Below are 21,934 nucleotides of genomic sequence, written 5' to 3'. Positions count from 1 at the left end.
GCACATTCACTTCTCACAGGTGGCTGCTGTTAGTGACAAGAGAGCAAAATATATTGCTTCATATAGTTAACAAGTCAGAATATCAAGCCATTTTGGACAAGGAATCATTTAGTATTTACTTATGCGTGTTTCTGGTCTTGTTATGACCGATTAATCTGTGAACATTATTCGAAAACCAAGTAAAATTGTATGTAGCCTAAATTGTATAGGCCTATACCGTTCAACAGTTTGGGGTGATATTTTTTGAGTAGCCTATCTCATGCTCACCAAGGCTGCCATTATTTGATCAAAAATACAGTAAAAACTGTAATATTGTGAAATATTATTACAACTTAAAATATAATTTATTCATATTATGTCATTTTCAGCAACATACTCCAGTCTTCAGTGTCACATGATCCTTCAGAAATCATTCTACTGCTCAGGAGACATTTCTTATTATGAATGTTGAAAATAATTGTGCTGCTTAATATTTTTTATGGAAACCGTGACTTATTCAGGATTCTTTGGTAAATAGAAAGTTTAAAAGAACAGAATTTATTGGAAATATAAATATTTTGTTCCATTATAAATGTTTTACTGTCACTTGAATTGAATGCAACCTTTTTGAATAAAAGTATATATATATATATATATATATATAAAAAAAGGCCAAACTTTTAAATGGAAGTGTACGTGACAAAATGCGTAATCAAATATTTGAAGGATTAAATAATAGACATCACGTATCCCCTCTTCCTTCCGGAACAAGCATGCAAATTGAACAATTAACATGATTAAATGCTAGATGAACCCGAGCTACAATAGTATTATCTGTTAATCTGATATTGCGAAAAACCAGACTGGTACAATTTCAGTCAGAATAAAGAGTTGAAGCATTTTAAGAAAAGTGAATTATTAGCATCTTGGTACTGCACCAAAACAAACAATCAAAATTCTAAATATACACTGTTTTGAAAAGTTTTTAAATGTATGTAGCCTATTTGAATTCCATATAAGATTTCCAATCAATGTTCAATAGTTAAATGTATGAGAGTGAAAGAAATTTGATTGGAATCGAAACATTGCAGTTTTTTAGTACTATTACAGACATTCAACCCGTTTCTTGTTTTATTTATGTATGACTAACACATATGAAAGTTTATTAGTTGATGTTAAAATGTGTAATCCAAATGGATGAATATTTTATATACAATTTAAATACATAAATCTTAAAAAAAAAAAAGTGAGTGTATAGTTATATATAGTTATATAATGTAACTTTATACTAGACAAAATGTGAAAAAAATCACTTGGTAACCTTGTCTGTGCAAAGCCATACCCAATTTCAATTAATGACCACATCAAGTCAATAAATGTTGTAACCTGATATATGCAAGGACACAAAAAATTTACTTTTTACATCCAACCACATATAAATGACATATGACGTTCCAGAAACCAGACATTTATTTGTCTAGAACTGCAGTTCCACTGTTAAAAGGACAATTTAGACAACTTTAAAGCTAAAATAAACACATTCTAATTAATATAATTAATGTAAGTGCTTTAAAAAACGAGCTTCACATTTTTGCTTTTAAACCCTCTGAAATGGCTTTGCTCAAATTTACATTATGTGCATTAATGAAAACAAATTTTCTGTTGTCTTTACAAACTGAGTGCCTAAATAATTGTATATGTTCATTAATCACACGCCGTAATATCAATAGAGTTTCAATTGTGTTGAACCTGGCATTCCTGAAAGAGATTGACACTATTGCAGAAACTGCTGCAGTGCATTTAGCTTACTTGAAGTCCAAAGCTTGAATAAAAGAGCAAAATGAAAAATATTTCCCATAGCCTCACTTCACTTCATTCTGCAGCTTTGAGATGTAAATGTATGGACGCCTTTTTCATTAATAATGTAACTTATGTCTTCACTATGAGCAGTGATTACTCGGTGGGGGTCGCACAGATCTTCTGGTCTGCTTCTAGAATTTTTTGAAGGCTTAATATGAATATTAAAGAGCAGTGTGATTTGAAACATGCTGTGTTGCTCATAGCGCCTCGCCGACCGTGACACAGTCGTCATGGCCCAAAGGTCAGAAGGAAATCAGAATTGTGTCTGTCTTCTGGGATGTGCAGCAACACTGCAAACCATATTAGCACCACCCAGCAGCATTCAAATGGAAATATACCCACTCCTTTATCTCAGCCAACTGCTTGTCTTCTCTTTGAAGAAGTAACCTTCAGAGGGCTGGAAAATAAGGCTGGAGCTGTATTGTTTGCTACCTATCTGCTGTTTGCCGTCCAGCAGTGTTTGTTTACTGCGTTTTAAAGTGAATTTCGCTATCTGGTCTGCATTGCGGTCTGGGAGTAGGCCAGGGGGGCTTTAATGCTGTATGTGAAATGTTTTCTTTCATATCGATAATCTGTTCTCATTCAGAGTAAACAGTTTCAGTCTTTGAGGGACAGCCGTATGCAGAATGGCTTTTTATCTATGTTTATCATGAATGCATAGAGACATGGTCTTAAAGGAATTGCTAATGTTGGGCAAGCCGAAAAAATAGTTAAGCCGAATAGCACTCTTCAGATAAAGTAGGCAATTGAACATGCTACATTCTGACTACATTTTAAATAGGCATTTTCTTCTCTATTGGGACATATATATCCGATGTAGGGCGGGACTTGATTTTGTTCATTGAGATTTGATTGGATCGTTGTGGATTTCTATTGCTGTGATGTCATGTGAGTGACAGATTGTCACACCAGTAAACACGTCATCAGAGAAGAGAAGATATGTTGTTGCAAGAGGGAGGAGAAAACATTTTGATCAAAGATTACAAGGGCATGATGTGCACGGATAAATCCTTTATAATAAATTCTGCAATATACCATAATAAAACAAACAAACAAGAGTTGTCCATTTTGATTTCATGGTGACTTTAAAAGTACTTAATAATTTTTCATGTGTGATATATTCAAAAATGTAAGCTTTAATTTCTTCAGGTATACAAACTATATAGCTCTGGAAAAAATGAAGAGAACATGGATTTCTCAATGTTATGTGAATAACACTGATTATCTCTTCATCACGGCACCTGTTAGTGGGTGGGATATATTAGGTAGCAAGTGAACATTTTGTTCTCAAAGTTGAAGCGATAAAAGCAGGAAAAACGGGCAAGTGTAAGGATTTGACAAGGGCCAAATTGTGATGGCTAGACGACAGGGTCAGAGCATCTCCAAAACTGCAGCTCTTATGAGGTGTTCCCGGTCTGCAGTGGTCAATATCTATCAAAAGTGGTCCAAGGAAGAAACAGTGATCATGGGCGGCCAAGGCTCATTGATGCACGTGTGGAGCAAAGGTTGACCGTGTGGTCCGATCCAACAGACGAGCTACAGTAGCTCAAATTGCTCAAGAAGTTAATGCTGGTTATAATAGAAAGGTGTCAGAATACACAGCGCATCACAGTTTGTTGTGTATGGGGCTTAGCTGCAGACCAGTCAGGGTGCCCATGCTGACCCCAGTCCACCGCCGAAAGCACCAACAGTAGCCACATGAGCATCAGAACTCGACCACGGAGCAATGGAAGAAGGTGGCCTGGTCTGATGAATCAGGTTTATTTTTACATCACGGGGAGGGACGTGTGCGCGTGCGTCGCTTACCTGGGGAACACATGGCACCAGGTGCACTATGGGAAGAAGGCAAGCCGGCGGCAGCAGTGTGAGGCTTTGGGCAATGTTCTGCTGGGTCCTTGGGTCCAAAAACCTTGGGTCCTGCCATCCATGTGGATGTTACTTTGACACGTACCACCTACCCTTTCATGTAAACAGTGTTCCCTGGTAGCTGTGGCCTCTTTCAGCAGGATAATGCGAAAGCAAAAATGGTTCAGGAATGGTTTGAGGAGCACAACAATGAGTTTGAGGTGTTGACTTGGGCTTCAGATTCCCCAGATCTCAATCCAATTGAGCATATGTGGGATGTGCTGAACAAACAAGTCTGATCCATGGAGGCCCCAACTCGCAACTTACAGGACTTAAAGGATTTGCTGGCCTGATACCAAAGCAAACCTTCAGGGGTCTGGTGGAGTCCATTCCTCGATGGGTCAGGGCTGTTTTGTCAGCAAAAGGGTGACCAACACAATATTAGGATATTAGGGTCATAATGTTATGCCTGATCGTTGTATATCATAATATACGTGGTGTCTGGTTCGTCGAGTTAGTTTTCACCTGGATATTTGATTGCAGTCAGATAATGGTACGATTCATCTATGTTTAAGATTTGCAGCATAAACGTACATGTGTAAAGATTTCAGTGCCTTTTGGAGCAACGGCAGCAACCGCCCAACCGATTCAGTTGATTGAAATATTTCTGCTGGAATTTCTCGAATCAATTCAATTTCGATTTGTTTCTTTGTATGATTCATTGAAAAGGACAGACTCAAAAAAGTCATTTATGAATTGGACATTGCTTGTTCTCATTCTAACCAGCCGATTGAGATACGATACATACGTCTTTATTGCTGAAAATATTGTCAATAAAAATGTAACTTGGTAGTGTTTCATGCTACTCTGTTAGGAAATAGCTTTGCTGAATCGCTAATGAAAAACTGCCACCTCCCTACCGAAAAATGGATTGTGGACTAGTTTAACAAAGTTTCATTTGCAATATTCTGTCAAAACTAAAATAAATAAAGCATTGTCCTGCTTATTTATTAAATTCAAGCATGAAAATATATTTCTTTTGCATAAAACAGTGCACCAGCTTGTGACCAAACTCTCTCTCTCTCTCTCTCTCTCTCTCTCTCTCTCTCTCTCTCTCTCTCTCTCTCTCTCTCTCTCTCTCTCTCTCTCTCTCTCTCTCTCTCTCTCTCTCTCTCTCTCGGTATGGTTAGAACTGAGAAAAGCTCTTTGTGCTATGGGATCAATTAGAGGTGCTTTCAGCACAGACAGACTGTGACTGAGGCAGGCTCATGTGAGATGTGTGTTTTGTTTGGGTGAGAAATGTGTTCGGACCTCATGACCACACGCACTTATCAGTGTCCTTGTGAGCCCCAGGGCAAAGCATACAGGGGACAAGAACTGTCCTTCCTAGTCTTGCGTAGCCAGACCTTCAGACTGACTGCAGAAGGTCGGGACTCCATACCAGCTTTCATTGGCCAAGGACCACTTAGAGACCGTCAGACCTGTGGAAGGGCCCTTCGCTCCTACAAATGACGCCCCCTTCCCGAAAGACCTGTGGAAGGGCCCTTCGCTCCTACAAATGACGCCCCCTTCCCGAAAGTGCCCTTCCGAAAGTGCAAAAAGTGATGGAAAGCAACGCAACTGCTGTATTCCATCTAACCTAGGACTTGAAAAAAAAAAATTCTGAAGGAAATGTGAGTGGTGCTGCCCATGCAACACTTGCAACAATGTTTCTGGGGCCCTCCAGAGAGCCCTCCTCCACCATGTCTCTGTTATTTTGGTTTCTTAATATGATTTGTGTTCCTCAATTGTATGTTAAAGCATTTTTATTGTTCAACCATGCAGGGGTGAATTCAGGTTGATTGGGACACTTTTTCCAAGTCATCTTAATGGCAAAAAGTGTCCAAATCCCCCTGAATTCACCCTAAAATCCTAACACCTAAAACTGAAATCATTGCAGATGGCACAAATCTAAGTCTTTAATTTTTTATGGATTATGGATATTGATACATTTTTACTTTTGATCTCAGTTTGCCTTTTTTCGGCAATCCCTCGCAATTCCGTGGCGGAAATAAATAAATACAGTACTTCCATACAGTATTTTACCCCAAATATCGAATTTTTTGTCTGTGTTTAAAATTATATTTAGTCATTATCTTTTTTACATTCTCAAGTAATTGTCATTAATCTAATGTAAATGTCATTCTCACTATAATGAAATATACATTATTATATAATATATATTATAAGAATGATTAAGTTATATTATTATACCTGATATTACTATGTATAATGTAGTATTATAAAACATGCAGTCCAGGAATTGGACTACTTTTACACTGTTTTTTTAGTCTGTGGATTAAAGCGACCCCCACGGAACGCAAAATTTTGGGATGCGATTGGGCTATTTTTGAATAGCAATTGGGTGGGTTATGCGATGCAAACCTGGCAACCCTGATAGCAGCCGTGCTAAAACCCAGAATATAGTAACAGTTGCTCACTTGATAAACATATCACTGTGCAGAACCCATAGCAGATCATTATTTTTGTTGCAAAGCAATGAGCTGTTTTGTCAGGGCTTTTTTAACATAAACATATAAATGAACAGTTGTTATATCGCAATATTATTACTGTGAAAACAAATGAGAGTAATTCTAGAAATGTACATATGGTCCTAATGAGGGGAAATGTGGACTAGTGCACACTGCATTGAGGTTTCTGGTGAGAAGCTGGTGTTATCATTCACCGTCATGGGCGATTTGATATCCTCGAACCCACTGAGCAGAACAAAACCGCATGTTCCAAACCACAGTGACTGCAGAGTTCCTAGAGAGCAAGGAAGACAAACACAAAATTGTTCCAGGGTGGAATCAGCCTACAGCCTTTATTGCACATTCCTGTTTGGTTTTGCGCTGACCACATCCTGGCATGATGTTTATGCAGTGCAGAAAACACATTGTCTTGTAGTTTTACCTTTCACCCTGTGAAAGCCTGAGATCACTACATATACCAGACTCCTTTCAATTCAGGTACATATATTATATTTTTTTCATTTATTTTTCTTTCTCTTTTTATCATCAGTGACAATGCCTGCAACATGCTTCAAAATCTTCATTTTGGCAAACTACAAATAAATTAAAACACATTCATAGAACACAATTTGACATTTAAGGACATTAATAAAGAAAAAATCAGGACAAACTGAACAAACGGGAAAAAAAACACACAAAGAAGCGGCTTCGGTTCTTTTTCATTACTTTCTTGCTTTTTTTGAAAAAAAGAAAAGAAAAAGAAAACAAGTTAGCTAGCTAACAATCACAGACCACATGCAGATATAATACAACAGAATCATCTCACTCGTTTGGACGATTAACTCTGTTAGTTAGTTTCTGCAAACTACTGATCTAAACTATATCACAAAATTATGCTTTAAACCGGAAAACATCCAATTTCGCGATATTTTTGACTGGTTATAATAAGTCCTTGGTATAGTATCTCCTCTCGCTAAATAGGAAAACACACGACCACTTCTCAATAATGTCCAAACAGAGTCTGGAGAAGACCAAATGCACTTCAGTAGTGATAAGAGATACCATCTGCAACTAGACACAGAAATCTGCAATAAGCCACCCACGAGGGTTTACGCATGTTTTTACAATCACTGCAGTGATACGAACATGAATTATAGGTTGTCTGGTGATCAGCATGTTTTTAATTTCGATGACCAGGATAAAATGATCATTGTATACAGCAAAATGTAGTGCTTTCCACCGGAGTGAAGCACTGGACAGTCACCATTCTTTGTATTGGATAACCTTAATATCAATAACACAAAAAGCTACTAGACAGAAATAAATATCAGTAACGGATGGTCAGCGTTGTTTCGCCTCCATCCTTCTTCAGGGCATCAGCTTTTGCTGTTTTATCATTTATACATCAGTGTCTTCATCCTTTTTAAAAATGAATTAGCAGCTTCTCATCTGACATTTGAAATCGTCAGTAGTAGCAGAGAGTCTTTCTACTGAGAGCACAGCAGTTACACACAGGAAAACACACAAGGAAATGGTGACAAAGTACATTAAGCATTTGGCACATGCTGTTTCCATGTAGGGAAAAGACTACCCTCGAAATATCATAATGAAACAGCATCTCACAACAAGGAAATACGATTTTTCTGACCTTGAAGCATCGTTTTAAGGGAACATTTTTCACCCAAAAATGACAACTCATCGTTTACACACCCTAACGCCATTCCAAACCAGTATGACTGACATTCTTCTGTGGTACGTAAAAGGAGACATTTTGAAGAATGTAATGGCTGTTCTTTATATATACGGTCATTCTATTTTATGGTTGTCCTCCATAGTGGATATTGGATATGGATTGGGGCTGTCAAGCTCCAAAAAAAGACAAGAAAATGCACCATAAAGTATATTCTAGTGTTCTGAAACCATGACAACGTTGGGTGGCCAACAAAACCCAAAATCCCACCAATTTCCATTCGCCATTGCTCTCATACTGTATTTCATTGGCATTTCCACATATTCAAATTTCAAAATCAGGATCTATCATGTCAATGACTTTATTGGCATCAACACACCACTGAGATCAAATATGACTCGTGAAGTTTAAATGCGCCACATTTGAATGGACACGGACAGTGAAGCGCAAGACTTCTTTACTTAAATTTAGGCCTTTACTCACATAAAATGATTGTACGGCTTCGAAAAGGCTATTTTCGAGGTCAACAATTTAATGGAAAAGAGCAGCTAGTACACACTTCAGCATTTTTCCTTTAGTGTTTCACTAAAGGAAGAACATCATATAGGTTTGAAACAACACAAAGGTGAGAAAATGACAGAATTTTCCTTTCTGGGTGAATTACTCCTTTAATACACCCAATATGTCAACAACACTCATGATTTCGCCTTCTCGGCTATTGTGTCATTTGTATTTCACACTCCGTGTGGAGGGCGCCATGGCTAGGGAGGGGTCTAAAATAAACAAAGCTCTTCTACATCTCATCACTCACAAGATGCAGTCTGAGCTGTTCCGGATTCACGCTGACATTTGAAGGAGAAGTCAATAAACATCAAGGCGCCGAGATGCAGCTCTCTCGGAGCATCAATCAGGCTACTAAACGAGCCGCCCTCATTCCTCAAGGTTTCTGAACAAAGGAGTCACCCCCTCAGCGTCTCTCTCTCTCTCTCTCTCTCTCTCTCTCCACCTCTGTCCTTCTTCATCTGGCTCCTCAACACCAGCTACCAGAGTCCAGGTTTGAAGTCATAACAGATGTGTGCGTTGATTTACGCTGTTCGAGTGCGATGAGAACTTATATCCTGGGCTCAGTGGGCTGTCGGCCATTTTGTCCTGTTTACTGTTGTTCTAGTCTAGTATTGATCAAATACACAGCACAGTGATGCAGAGTCAGTGCAAGGCGGAGGAATCGGGCCCACAACCACAAGCGTATCGATCGATGAGCCAAAATAGTACAAGCGAATCAGCACAATTAATGTTTGATCGTGTTCGGGGCAATCAGCTGTGGCATCGGCATGTGAAGGTGCCAAGTTACAGCAATATCCTTATGTTGTCGCTCCCAATGGGTCGGGCCCGCTCATTCGGCATTGTCCTCTCGCTCAGTGCTCCATGGGGACAGATGCCACGACGAACACTCAACATCTCATGTGCGAACATCACCATGTCTGTCACATGCCTCTCTCTTTTTCTCGCCAATACTAAGATCCCATTGGGACGTCGACATTCGTTAATGCCATCTGGTATCTAAATCATCAGAATTAAGAGCTTTTGGTCTTCTCCAAAAACAAATAATAGAATGACCAACAGAGGTGGTTCACATTTTTTTTCTTTGACCTCTGCATAAGCAATGAAGGCTTTGTTCACACTGCGAATCTATCCAATTTTTTCAAGTCCGATCTTTAGGACTGACAGTCTGTCGTTTTGAAAGTGATGAAATCTGGTGTGTTTGTTCAGACTATGTTGTCCATATCCGGTGCCACTACATTGGTTGTCACTGTAGTGTTGTAAGCATTAGCATGATGCCAGACTTCCTCATATAACAACCGAGAGCAGCTGTCAATTTAGCCTCTGTACATGTCTATCATGACACCTCGTGACAGTGATGGACTCATAAGGGACATTTTTACGCATTCATGCATACTGTTTTCAAAACCGCCGACTCGTGCACTCATTCACTATTCGATAACAGTGAGAGTCACATAGTTTGCTATATGAGGAAAAAGTGAGCGAAAATAATCTATTCAGATCTTAAAATTCATTGGATTTCAATCCACACATGTATGTGAACACAAATGGGTTTGTAAACTGGGTTTCATGTCTTTTTTCTGTTCTGAATTTGAAAAAACAATTCAATTTGAGTTAGAAAAAAAAATCTGATATTTGCTGCCTGTCTGAACAAAGCCCTAGAGTATTTTTTCTCCATTGGAAATCAATGACCATCTACGCAACACAGTGATGTCTAAATTTTGCCACGTGTACAGAGGAAAAGAAAGAGCACAGCTCTACATAAATTACAATCATCATGTTGCATCCAACCGTGAAAAACAGCACAGCCGATGAGGAGGAAAACCAGAAAAACTGAACCTCAAATGTAGTGTAATGATCTGCTTATATATTAAGTGTTAACAAAGTCATTTGCATGTAAATGAGGGCAAGTCTGATGCTGTTCAGTGCAATGCATTGTCAGCTATAAAAGGAAAGAGGGATGGATAGATGGCGAAGAAAAGAAGCAAAATAGACGGATAGACAAGGATATAAAGTGAGGATGTGGGATTGGTGCACATTTAACTTTGCTTGGAGCCTCAATCATATCCAGAGTCCTTAGCTGAATGTAGCTGCAGTGACGCGCACTCATGAGTAATTGTGATGTCGCAGCGAGTGTTCGGTCCATGGCACCTCGATGAAGAAGAGTGAAGGACGGGGTGATGGTGAATGTGCCACGCTGATGTGTAAGATATGATGCGCTAGCTTGTTTTTTTTTCGTAGTTAAGTTTGATGATGAAAAAGAAGAAAACCCAACTGAAAAAAGCCATGTCGGGATCGCCGTCGAAGATGCTGACGTCAGCCGTCGGACACGGGAGGGGACACCCAGCCATACTTCTCGTGGGTCTTGACAAGGCTCTTGAAGGTCGCCTCAGCCTCCTTGCGACTAAAGGCCTTCTTAGACTTGCCTGCTTTCCTGCAGATACGACCCTAAAGAGAAAACACAGCGTTCGGAGAAATCAAGATTTTCTTCCTTCAAAAAAACCAAGTGAAACATATTGAATTTAATGATCTTCAAAAGGAGTAATTGAAAAGGAACTGTTGGATTATGTTGAAAATAAAATATACATATATATATATAAACATGCAATATAAATGAATGAATATTATATTACAGTGTTGGTGAATATTATTTCATATTCATAAATCTTTGAAAGATTTTTGAAGCGCTTATGAAGATATTGAGATTCTTGAGCACACCTAAATATATGAACCTCTTTATGGAAATAACATCCCAACATTTATTTTTCCATTAAGAGGTGCATCAATTTTTGGGCAATATCTTGAACTGACAATGCAAGAGTGGAGCACTCTTTAAAGTCTACTCCTGCACATCCCAAAGACTTTCAATAAATTTAAGGTCTGGATTCAGAGGTGCCAATTCATGTGTGAAAATGTCTGATGAATCTTGACATTGTCAACCTGGAATATGGCCATGGTACGTCTTCCTACATGGTTGTTTAAAAAAATGAAAAGCTACACACTCACATCAATTAGGATTAAAAGAACTGTTCCAAAACATATAACAGGCTAGAAGCACAGCAATGATGATCCAGACATAGACTCTTAAGTATTTGCCTATTTAAATCAAGCAGCCATTAGGCCAGGCAGTGTAGTGTACTTCAAGAGATGGGTATCAGAAGAAAAGCATCATACTTCATCCTATTGACTTAAACACAGGCCAGTATGGAGAGTGTGTCCAAGAGAAAAATTACACATGATCAGGGATCATAATGTATTGTGATATTTCCTACACAACATTTAACTTGGTTTATAAAATAACTATAAGTAAGACATTCATACATCCTATAGATAGAGTGCAAACCCTGTGGTTCTTTCCGAATGTTGAGCAGGTAAGCATATCATATTGTAGTTTGACCAATGCTAAGTTTGGAGCTAAATTAGTCATTTGCAATTGCACTCTTCCATGTGATGTGCAAAGAAATGTAGCCATAAAACTGATTCAACCCTTTAAATATGATTATGCTTATAAACGAATCCTTTAGTCCCAAAAGAAGCCATTTGAGGTATTCTATAAAAAAATCAAAGAAGCTTAAATCAAATCAGTCTAGTCTGTCAAAATCAACCTTTATGAAATCAAAGTTGAGGTAAAGTATAGGTGTTTGTAGTCTGATGCCAGATTTATTTACCTGTCTTTTTATATATAACATAAAATACAACTGACATGCAGAAGCAGATGTGTGAATGACAGATTATGGTGTGATTAAATGGTCCTGGTGCTCCATTTTCAGAGGTTTTCCAATTTTCAATTTCAAAGCCGACTGCTCTGAGCTTTGAAGACACAGTAAATCAAGAGGCTGTGCTTGATAAAACCTCAGGCTGAATTATTTAAACAAGCTTCAAGAGCATTTTAACACCAGGTTCAGCCATTTTGATCACTGGTAAAGGATAATGGGAATATAAATGATGCAATGGTGCATCCGTGATTGCGGCATCCCACAGTAAAACATCCAGCTCTCATATAAAAAAATTGTTTTTTAATGCAGCACAGGCAAAGAAATGGGATACCCCTTACTTATGTCTCAAGATGTCCGCCTGATTGTAACTGTAACTCTTGTAAATGAGATGGATGGATAGATAGATATGGATGGATGGATAGATAGAATGCACAATAAGACCAGGTACTTGTATAGCAAAGGAAAAAGGGTATTTATCTAACTCTAAAGACTGTTCTGCACTATGCCAATGTGTTATGGTCAGGAAAAACTTGTTATTTTTTGTCTGACATCTTCAAAATAACAGCCAACAACCTGGCATGACCTAAGAAAAGATTTCATAATGGGATAGACATTTTAAACAAGACATACATCGCGTCTACACTGACCAATGACGCGCCGCATCACGCCGCAACACCTAGAAGCTGTCTACTACACTAGACATGACAAAGCAACCGTTGCAAATCCATTTGTCCTATGACAGGTATCGCGAGAGCTTGGATTACGTCATAATTAGAATGAGGAATTAGTTCAGTCGGGGATTTGTCGTGTCGCACCGCATCCAGTGTAGACAACATCACTGATTATAATGGGTTATATTGTTATTTGTCGAGTCGCATCGTGCTGCTCACGTCCACTGTTGACATGGTTAAAGTGTGACAGTGAGACATTTCTGTACAGGCGGAAACAAATGCCATATTTAAAAAATAAAATAAGACCAAATAGGGACTGTAAATTGTTTCTTTAAAGGAATAGTTCAGCCAAAAATAATTTACTCACATTGTTCAAACTCCATTATTTTTTTTAGAATGTCCTTTCCAACAAAACAAAAAATCAAATTTTTTCACAGAAAACAATGACCAAATTTTGTAATTTTGGGGTGAACTCCTTTAAGGATTAGGTTCTGCATGCAAAACAACAATGCCACTACAGGCAACGTATGAGATCTCACAGACTCAACATCCACTAAATGAGCAAAAAGTGTGTTTTTTCAGATGCCCCTGGACTAAGGTCAGTCTGGTGCCAGTGCTGATGTAAGACAGCAGGGACAGTGAGACAGAAATAGCCAGCTCTTCCCTCAGGCTCTATCAGTCAGGATGAGATCTAATGGCCCAGAAGTAACCGCCTGTGCTCAATCGAGAAGAGGCTGCCCTATCCCCTCAGAAAAGCCTGTGATTTTTGGATTAAAAGGAGCCAATGGAGCCTTAATTAAGCTTTATTGTGTTTACGGTCTCTCTTGGAAATCGCTTCTCTCACGCTTGAGAGGCAACGGTGGAGAGCGCTAGGGAGGGAAGCGAGAATGCGTGGGGAGTCGTGCCGATGTTAATCCAGGTTATTTGCATCAGCGTTTTCGCTGCAGCATGCTAAAGGCATCACCAACGTTTCCCTGCGCTATTTTGGTTTGGTGTGTATAGAGCGCAACGCAGTACCCGTGTGAAGTGCCTGATGGGTAATCCTGTGAATGGAGATCAGTCAATGGTCGCGCTCGGCCTCTGTGAATTCTGGGACAACACAGACGTTAGGGATTATGTAACCAGCATGTGCCAGATAAGGGTAAACAGTGTTGCTCTTTGCATCATAGCATCACATGAAGCGTACACCTGTTTGATGCTGCTTACAGTCCCATGTCAAAAAGGAAGTTGTCTGTAAATTTAGCAAGGCAGAGCAGGAATATTGTTGTTGATCACTTTTCATTTTCAAGCTATAACCTATTGGTCAACGCATGTTATGGTCTGAAGCATTACGAAGTACAGTGTAAAAACATGTATGCATTGTATCAAATGTTATGTGTTGTAAATTATTTTGATTTAGAAAGCCTTAAAACACACAAATGTCTGAGCTTTGATTTGCAGCAATATCTCCCAAAACCAAAGAACTACAAAAAAACGTAACATTTAAATGACTGTCAAAGCACATCATATCCTTAAGTTAGAAGTGAATGAATGAATGAATGATTCAGTAAAGCTGGGGGAAATTATTAACCTTCAATTCCAAATAAATTAATTCCAAAGGCGATAAACCACGAATGCTCTGCAGCAAAAGGCAAAATGCGGCCTGTCGTTTCCTTTTATAATACAATAGCTGCATGTTAATTGGGGGTCTGTTGTGTCAGTGGCAGCTAAAATGGCAATTACCCTTGAGTGCTTTGGGTCATTTGGGGAAAATGGTTATCTAGTCACCGCTGCCTCAGACTCATCGTGAATTTGGAATTTTAGAGCTCTTGACAGGTTGACGTAAGGGTGGATGAACAGGTCTTTCCTCTCAGATTTACAGCAGAGGGTTAATGGCCAGTCTCTAGCTTCATTATGGATTCTCATCCATTTTGATGACCGACGCTGGTCTTTGCAATCATCCTCAGAAGAGGACTATCTAATGACCGATGTGATCTATCTATGGAGCCCATCTAATCACATTACTAGTTAAGATCCAGGCTACGCTCTTAAGAAACATGGTCCGAAATAGCACCAGATTTGATTCTGTCGGCAAAATCATTTTTGGTGCAAAATAACCTTTACTTGCAGATAATATATGGTTATAAACTGATTTATAAATAAAAATAAAAATCCAGGTGTGGCATTTGAAATGTAAATACCCTATAACCAGAAGAAAAACTGATGTAATGTGTGGTCAGAAAACCCATATTTTGGTTACACTTCACCCTATACTCTTAAAAATAAAGTTGCCTAAATGGGTTTTATAGCCTAATGACATAACCCTAACCCTTTTTTAAGCTCTATGGTGCAATGTGACAATCTTTTTATGGTACTTCAAAAAATCTCCAACAAACCATATTTAAAGAGGACCAAAACTGTTCTTGATAACAATGGTTCTTTGCTGAAGATATAATATATTCAAAAAATGACAATTCTGCCTTATGTTGTTCCAAACTCGTGTGACAATCAATCGTCATTTACTTTCATTCACTCTTAAAAATAAAGGTTCCAAAAGGTTTTATTTTATTTTTATTATTAATTTAAAGAACCATTTTCCACGAGGGAACCTTTTGTACAAATGAAAGTTTGCATATGTTCTTTATAGAGCCATTCTTCATAGAACCATTGATGGCAATACATAACCTTTATTTATAAGACTGATGTATGGAAAAAGATGCAATGAAAGTGAATGAAGAGTGGGGTATCTTCTTTTATGTAGAAATAAAACCATACTGGTCTGGAACGACATGAAGGCATGTTTAATTCTGTGTTACATTCACGCGCATTACAGCGTAACAACCCATTGAATGGACGTTGCATGTTTCACGCTTTTCACCTGAGCGCCGATGCCAAAATGGAGGATGGCGTCAAGAAACATGAGATGAGAAGAAATCAACGCTGCTATGGCAATAACCCATCCTCACCTGTCCTTTCACCAGACTGGCAGCGAACTGCCTCATCACGGCCTCAACGGTGTACGCGCTCGACCAGCCACGGGGCGTTAATAACTCCATGCAGATCGCGCCGCCGTCCAGCACGTATCCGTTCTCCAGCCGCGGAGTGAGGACGCGCATGAACGGCGGAGAGAAGGGGAAATTGTCGGGGAAGGTGACATTCAGCAGTATGAACTCGGTGTTGGTCTCCTTCATGTCCTGCCACAGCGCGGAGTCCTTGTCCACCTGGTGCAGCTTGACATTCCAGTCAAACAGGTTATCGTCCGCCAGCTCCACCGTGATGAAGTTGTCGCCGAGCCGCCGGATCTCCTGCAGCTCCTTCATCAGTCTCCGCGTCCGCACCTGGGTGCAGTGCTGTCGGTTCGCAGCCGGCGGGGGCATCACGGAGCCGCTCGTCGCCTTGCTGCCCGCCGTTTGCTGCTTCTCTTTCGTGTCCTTGCTCGGTTTGTCCTGTTTGACGACTGGCTTGTCCTTGCCGGACACGTCGAAGCGCCTGGCTTTGATTTCGGGCGTGCTGAGGATGTTGTTGGTCTCGTTGCTGGTGTTGCAGTGCTTCGTGTTGTTGTTTTTCTGGTTGCCTTTGGTCCCTTTCAATGAGCCCTGGTGGTGATGCTTCGGGTCCTCCGTGTCTCGGTCGTGCAGTCGAATGAGCCCGATTTTTCGCAAAAGAGTAGCCATTGTGATGGTTCGCCGTTCGAGGAGAGTGTAATGGAGCTCGAAAAAAAGACGCCCGCAAAGCAGCTCTCCCTCAATGCATCATTTCCCCCCGCGAGTGCACTGAAACACAAGAACGCTCATTTAATACGCATTCCTCCTCCTATAATTCCCTATGAGGCTGCACACCCGCGGCTACTGCAGGAGGCGCGATAACGTTGCTAGAAAATGAACCGATAATCTGGCGCACATATACGAGAATTAGAATAGCGGGAGCGGAGCACCTCAGGTCGGTTGGCTTCCGCTGTACCTGGACGGAATGAGTAATCAAGGGTCCTGCACGAGTTATTTTTTTTCTTCACACCAGTATTCCAACAAATCCCGCCCTTGACCTGATCACTGTTTGCTGGAGTTGCCACAGCTATGTGATTGACTTCTAAACTGTCCAATCACAGACCGGCAGTAGTTGTGAGAGCTCATACTAGCCAATCCTGACATTGGACGCGGGACTTGTCTGGATGCTGGTGGATGAAATAAATAACGCGTTGCTCGACATCTGTATTATTAACGCTTTTATTGTTAGTACATCTTTCTGTTAAAAGACCATTCATATTCGGCGTATTGTCAATTTGTTTATTATTATTCCTGGTATTTTAACATGTAATTTCTATATAAAATTCTATTTTTCTCGTATTTTAAATGATTCATGCTTTGCATGTGTGTTGGGCACAAACATCTCATAAACAATATTTAGCTTCATTGTACAACCTCGTGTATTTGTTTTCTTCACGGTCTTTTTCTACAGTCATTGTAATGTACATATACGATGCTATCAGCATTAATAAAACATATAAATAAATAATGCGTCTTTGTCCTAATGTTTGGGCTGGGAAGAGGTCGAGTTTATGATTCACCAGCTTCCAATGAATCAATACGCATTGAAAGTGGGAGTGCACCAGCAGTTACATTAATCTTTTGTGTTTGAACGAACCAGTTGCTGGCCATGAACCAATGCATTATGTGTCATCCATATGTTGTTTTTTTAATCATATTTTGCGTAATATAGTCAAACTGGTCAATTAAATGGTTTTAGAGTAAATCCAAAATATTTCAGAATTATATTTTATCGAACGTTTTTTCAACAGTGACTTTGCAGCAATTTTAAACGCTTTACAGCACAACTAAGGATTCTGTTACCAGGGTAACAGTCCATTCTCACACGCTATTGGATGAAATGCAGCCGGAAAGCAGTTCGCTGTCATGGAAGCTACGTTGTGTGAACAGATGTCCGTCTTTTGTCAATAATTCTATAGTTTTATCTTGATTAAATTAATCGCACGCTTAACTTTATGTAAAATAAAACACGCCATGGCCGAAAAGTTTGATAATCTCGAGGAACACCTCGAGAAATTCGTCGAAAACATACGACAGCTTGGAATTATTGTCAGCGATTTTCAGCCCAGCAGTCAAACAGGACTCAACCAGAAACTGTGAGTTGTAATCTGTTTATTTTAACATGAATCCAAAATATTATGTTGGTTTAAACAAATAGTATCTAGAAAATATAAGCAATGTTTGCGCTGTTGGCTTTCTTGGCTCATTATCTGTAATGTTGCCTCGTTCAGTCACGAGTAAAGCCTGAAAATGATCAGGTTATTTATTTCCTCAGGAATTTTATGATCACAGGACTGCAGGACATTGAGAAATGCCGACAGCAGCTTCATGATATCAACGTACCGTTGGAAGTGTTTGAGTGAGTATTACATTTCATAATGGAGATATAATGACAATATTTCTTGGAAAAAATATTGTGAATTGATTTGTTTTTAAATGATATTACACTTCTTTTACACTCATTCTTTCTGTGTACCAAGTTAATGTCCAAATATTCAAGAAAGATGAGATTTCACATCTGCATAAAAAACATGAATGTCTATGATTGATTATTGATGTTTTGCACTGTGCCTACAGGTATATTGATCAGGGTCGTAACCCTCAACTCTACACCAAGGAGTGCTTAGAGAGAGCTTTGGCTAAAAATGAGCAGGTCAAAGGAAAGATTGACACCTTGACTGTGAGTATTGGTCCGACTAACACAATGAATGACTAATTTGGGAGTGCCAGCAGGTTATTTGTTGTATAAGGACATAATAAGTGTTTTATAATTATACTACCTCTCCTGCTTATAGTTATCATTATAGTCATCATTCTTGTTCTGAACATGCCTTCTTACTTTTCATTTCCTTTTATCAGTGTTAGATGAATAAAGCTGCAGTACTGACATATTTTATAATGAGTTTATAGATTAAAAGTAATATATGTCCTTGGAGAATATATATATATATATATATATATATATATATAATATATGATGATGATGATTTCCTGGTATGTTTTGAATAATACAAACAAAGGCACTTCATCTTACCCTCTTACAATATTTTGCGGTTTCTTTTTTTTCTCCAGAAATTTAAAAGCCTCCTCATTTCTGAGCTGGGGAAGGTTTTTCCTGAAGAGATGGCTAAATATAAGGCCATTCATGGAGATGACCCTCCTTCATGATTTGCCAGTGCCACAACACTTCAAACGCAAGATGTACATATGTTGATATTAATATAACATGTTTTTTAAGGTTCAATTCATCAAATATGCAAATTTTTTACAGCTTTTTCATCTTTGTATTTCCCTTTGTAATTCACAAGAATACTAATTGAAAACGGAGGGATATTTTGGAATATCCTTGAAATAGTGAAAAGCTTTTTTTCCCCATGCATTGTAATTTTTGCAGCATAATTTTTTATTTTTCGTTGAATAAATGATTATTTTGTGTAATCACAACAACTAGTCTTTTTGGTTATATCAATCACATTGTTTTTTATATGTATGTATAAACGTATCTACAGGCTGTTTATTCGGTTGCATTGGTTCCAGTGGTCTCGTTTTACTTTCTGGCATGCTCTCTTTTGTCATGCGTGTAATCTCACACTACTTGTCTGGTGCCGTGGTGATGGAATTGATTCGTGCGTGTCCTCCTTTAACCATATGACATTTGCTGCATCCCAATTCGCCTACTTATACTACACCCTAAAAGTATATACTCTTTTTGTGAAGAAAAATAACCTACTTTTGAGTGTGTAGCAGAAGAGTAGGCAAGATTTGTGACGTGCTACTTCGCCATAACTGTCTTTAATGGACAGCTCGGTCGCTTAGTTACATGCATCCTGTCACCGTAAACTGCCCTGTCAATCATCTTGTCACAGTTAAAATCATCCACATTCAATCTAATTTAATTTCCTACCGTTTCAGTGAGAAATATAGTAGCATGTTGATTTGCCAGTCGTGGGCCTGTTCATGTGGAGAGCAATTTGCATAAGGATGTATTTATAAGTTATGAGCAAACATATATTTTTTTTTACAAAAGTTCCCAATGCTGTTGCAGATGAAATGTGGATAACATTGAATGAATATCTTTTCGTCAGGTTAAATACTGATTCTTAATCACACAAACCCTTTTATCTAAACCTCTCTACTTAACCGTCAGGACTCATCTGCCATTTTTGTAGTTTTTAAACACTTTTTATTTGTGTTTGGAGTTCTAATTGAATCCTTCTCCAACGCGCAATGATTATTTCAAGATTTATAGACAAGTAGTAAGATTTTATACATGAATCTATAATGAGTAGGCAGCCAATGTAGGGATCTCAGAAGGTATGGTGTGATAAAATTTTTGACGTCCTTTCAGAAATCTAGCTGCTGCATTTTGAACTACTTGTTGGTGAGAAATTTGGGTCTTTGAAATACCGTAATAGAGGGAGTTGCAATAGTCCAGCCGAGATGTAATGAAGGCATGGATAGCAACCTCTAAAGTAGCCTGGCTCTGCCCTCCTACGTACTTCCGCTCAATTTTCATTTTCCCTCAGTACTCTGTCTCGGATTGCGGTACATTATCTGGTTTTCTCCGATCAAATTTTAACCGGTCCAATCAGCGGACAGAGGGAGTGGCTGAGAACGATGACGTTGATGTCGTGCGCTAGTTTGAGATGACATGCGTCACGACCAAACGTTAGCGATTGGTTATGGCAGATCCAGAGTGTCTCTGGGCAGATCCAATAGTTTTAAACTTCAACAGAGTACCCGCCTTCAAGGAAGTAAACGCTTGTCAATGGAGAGTGGCCAGACTCTTTGTACAAATGAAATGTACGAGAGTGGTAGGACCAGGCTACCTCTAAAGAGCCCATATAAAGAAAGGATTTGATTTTAGAAAGAGCGACGATAGAAAAAACTTGAGCCAACAACAGTGCTGATTTGTTTATCAAATTTCAAGCAGTTGTCAATTTTTCACACTTTCCACACTTGGGGAGAGATAAAGGAATTTAAGGACTCAAGATCAAGTTGATTTTGTGTCATAGCAACAGAGGGGCCGAATACAATAACTTCCGTTTTATCCAGGCACGCTTAGAGAGTATTGAGAGCACTCTTGTTTTTCCTAGTCGCAGGTAGATTTGCACATCATCTGTGTATCAGTGGACGGAAAACAGTACTCATTCACATACTACTATTTGGGACACTAATTGTAATTTTGAATACTATTAAGGACGGATAGTATGCAAATTGGCACGCAGCAATTCTTCACAAGTCACTACTGAGCTGAGCTCAGGGCTTACAGTGGGACTTTACCCTAGATGACAATTTAAGGACAGTCTTTCCTGGGACGACAAATCCGAGGCGTTCTTTATGAATGTCTCATTCTGAACAGTGAAAGATAGGTCATTAGCATGGTAAAGCTTTGTACTTGGGCAACAAAGACTGGAGATTTAAACGTATCTGAAATACCTTTGGTCCAATCGGTGGTGGTTTTGTAACTCCTTTGTAAGGCTTTAAGTCTTTCAAGACTGTTCAAACTCTGAACATCTGCTGTATGATTAGTCATTCCCCTTCACAAAAGGACTCTCTAAAGGCTTTTAGCCAATGTTTGGACTGGAATACTATTGGACTGTATATTGCACAGTATGCACTGCCTATTTAAAAAGGGAACATAATAATGCAATGACAAACATAGTATGCTACAATGCAACAAGTGTAGCAGACTACAGTTGCATGATGTCATCATGTGTATATATTTAATTCAGTGCGAGTCCAACTTTAAACAGCTCAAACTGTTTGCATTATTAATGCAATTTCGTGTAGTGTTGTATAGTTTTGTGTCATAGTAAATGAGTCAAGAATATGCTATATGGGGAGAATATGGGGGGGGGGGGACAATAGATGTGTCTCAACAATATCTGTGGAACAAGGTCATCACAGAAGAGAATCATCTCTGAGTTCTCCAGTGCTTTTTCATTTTCTGAGCTGCCCTCTTTCTTTTGTAAGCACTCAAACTCAAAACCTTTAGTGGGAGGACAGATGTAGTAGTGTTACACACACACACACACACACACAAACTTCCAAATGTCTTTTAGAGCAACCTGCAGGC

The 21,934-nt window shown here is 39.1% G+C and overlaps 2 protein-coding genes across 2 annotated transcripts; one reads left to right on the top strand and one right to left on the bottom strand.

Annotated features, from left to right (window-relative positions):
* Positions 1-6,522: 6,522 nt before the first annotated feature.
* ube2ql1 (ubiquitin conjugating enzyme E2 QL1) lies at positions 6,523-17,295 on the bottom strand. Its single transcript, XM_079829749.1, has 2 exons — positions 15,778-17,295; positions 6,523-10,893 (listed from the first exon to the last, which is right to left on the bottom strand). The coding sequence occupies exons 1-2, from the start codon at positions 16,483-16,485 to the stop codon at positions 10,762-10,764; spliced, it is 840 nt and encodes a 279-aa protein (XP_079685875.1). The 5' UTR covers positions 16,486-17,295; the 3' UTR covers positions 6,523-10,761.
* Positions 17,296-17,680: 385 nt separating this feature from the next.
* On the top strand, positions 17,681-19,943 carry med10 (mediator complex subunit 10). The gene is made up of 4 exons (XM_079828938.1): positions 17,681-17,951; positions 18,131-18,214; positions 18,433-18,535; positions 18,928-19,943. The coding sequence occupies exons 1-4, from the start codon at positions 17,830-17,832 to the stop codon at positions 19,021-19,023; spliced, it is 405 nt and encodes a 134-aa protein (XP_079685064.1). The 5' UTR covers positions 17,681-17,829; the 3' UTR covers positions 19,024-19,943.
* The last annotated feature ends 1,991 nt before the right edge of the window (positions 19,944-21,934 follow it).

Source organism: Gobio gobio (assembly GCF_949357685.1).
Source record: "Gobio gobio genome assembly, chromosome: 11".
NCBI lineage: Eukaryota > Metazoa > Chordata > Actinopteri > Cypriniformes > Gobionidae > Gobio > Gobio gobio.
This window is presented reverse-complemented; position numbering and strand designations above follow the sequence as displayed.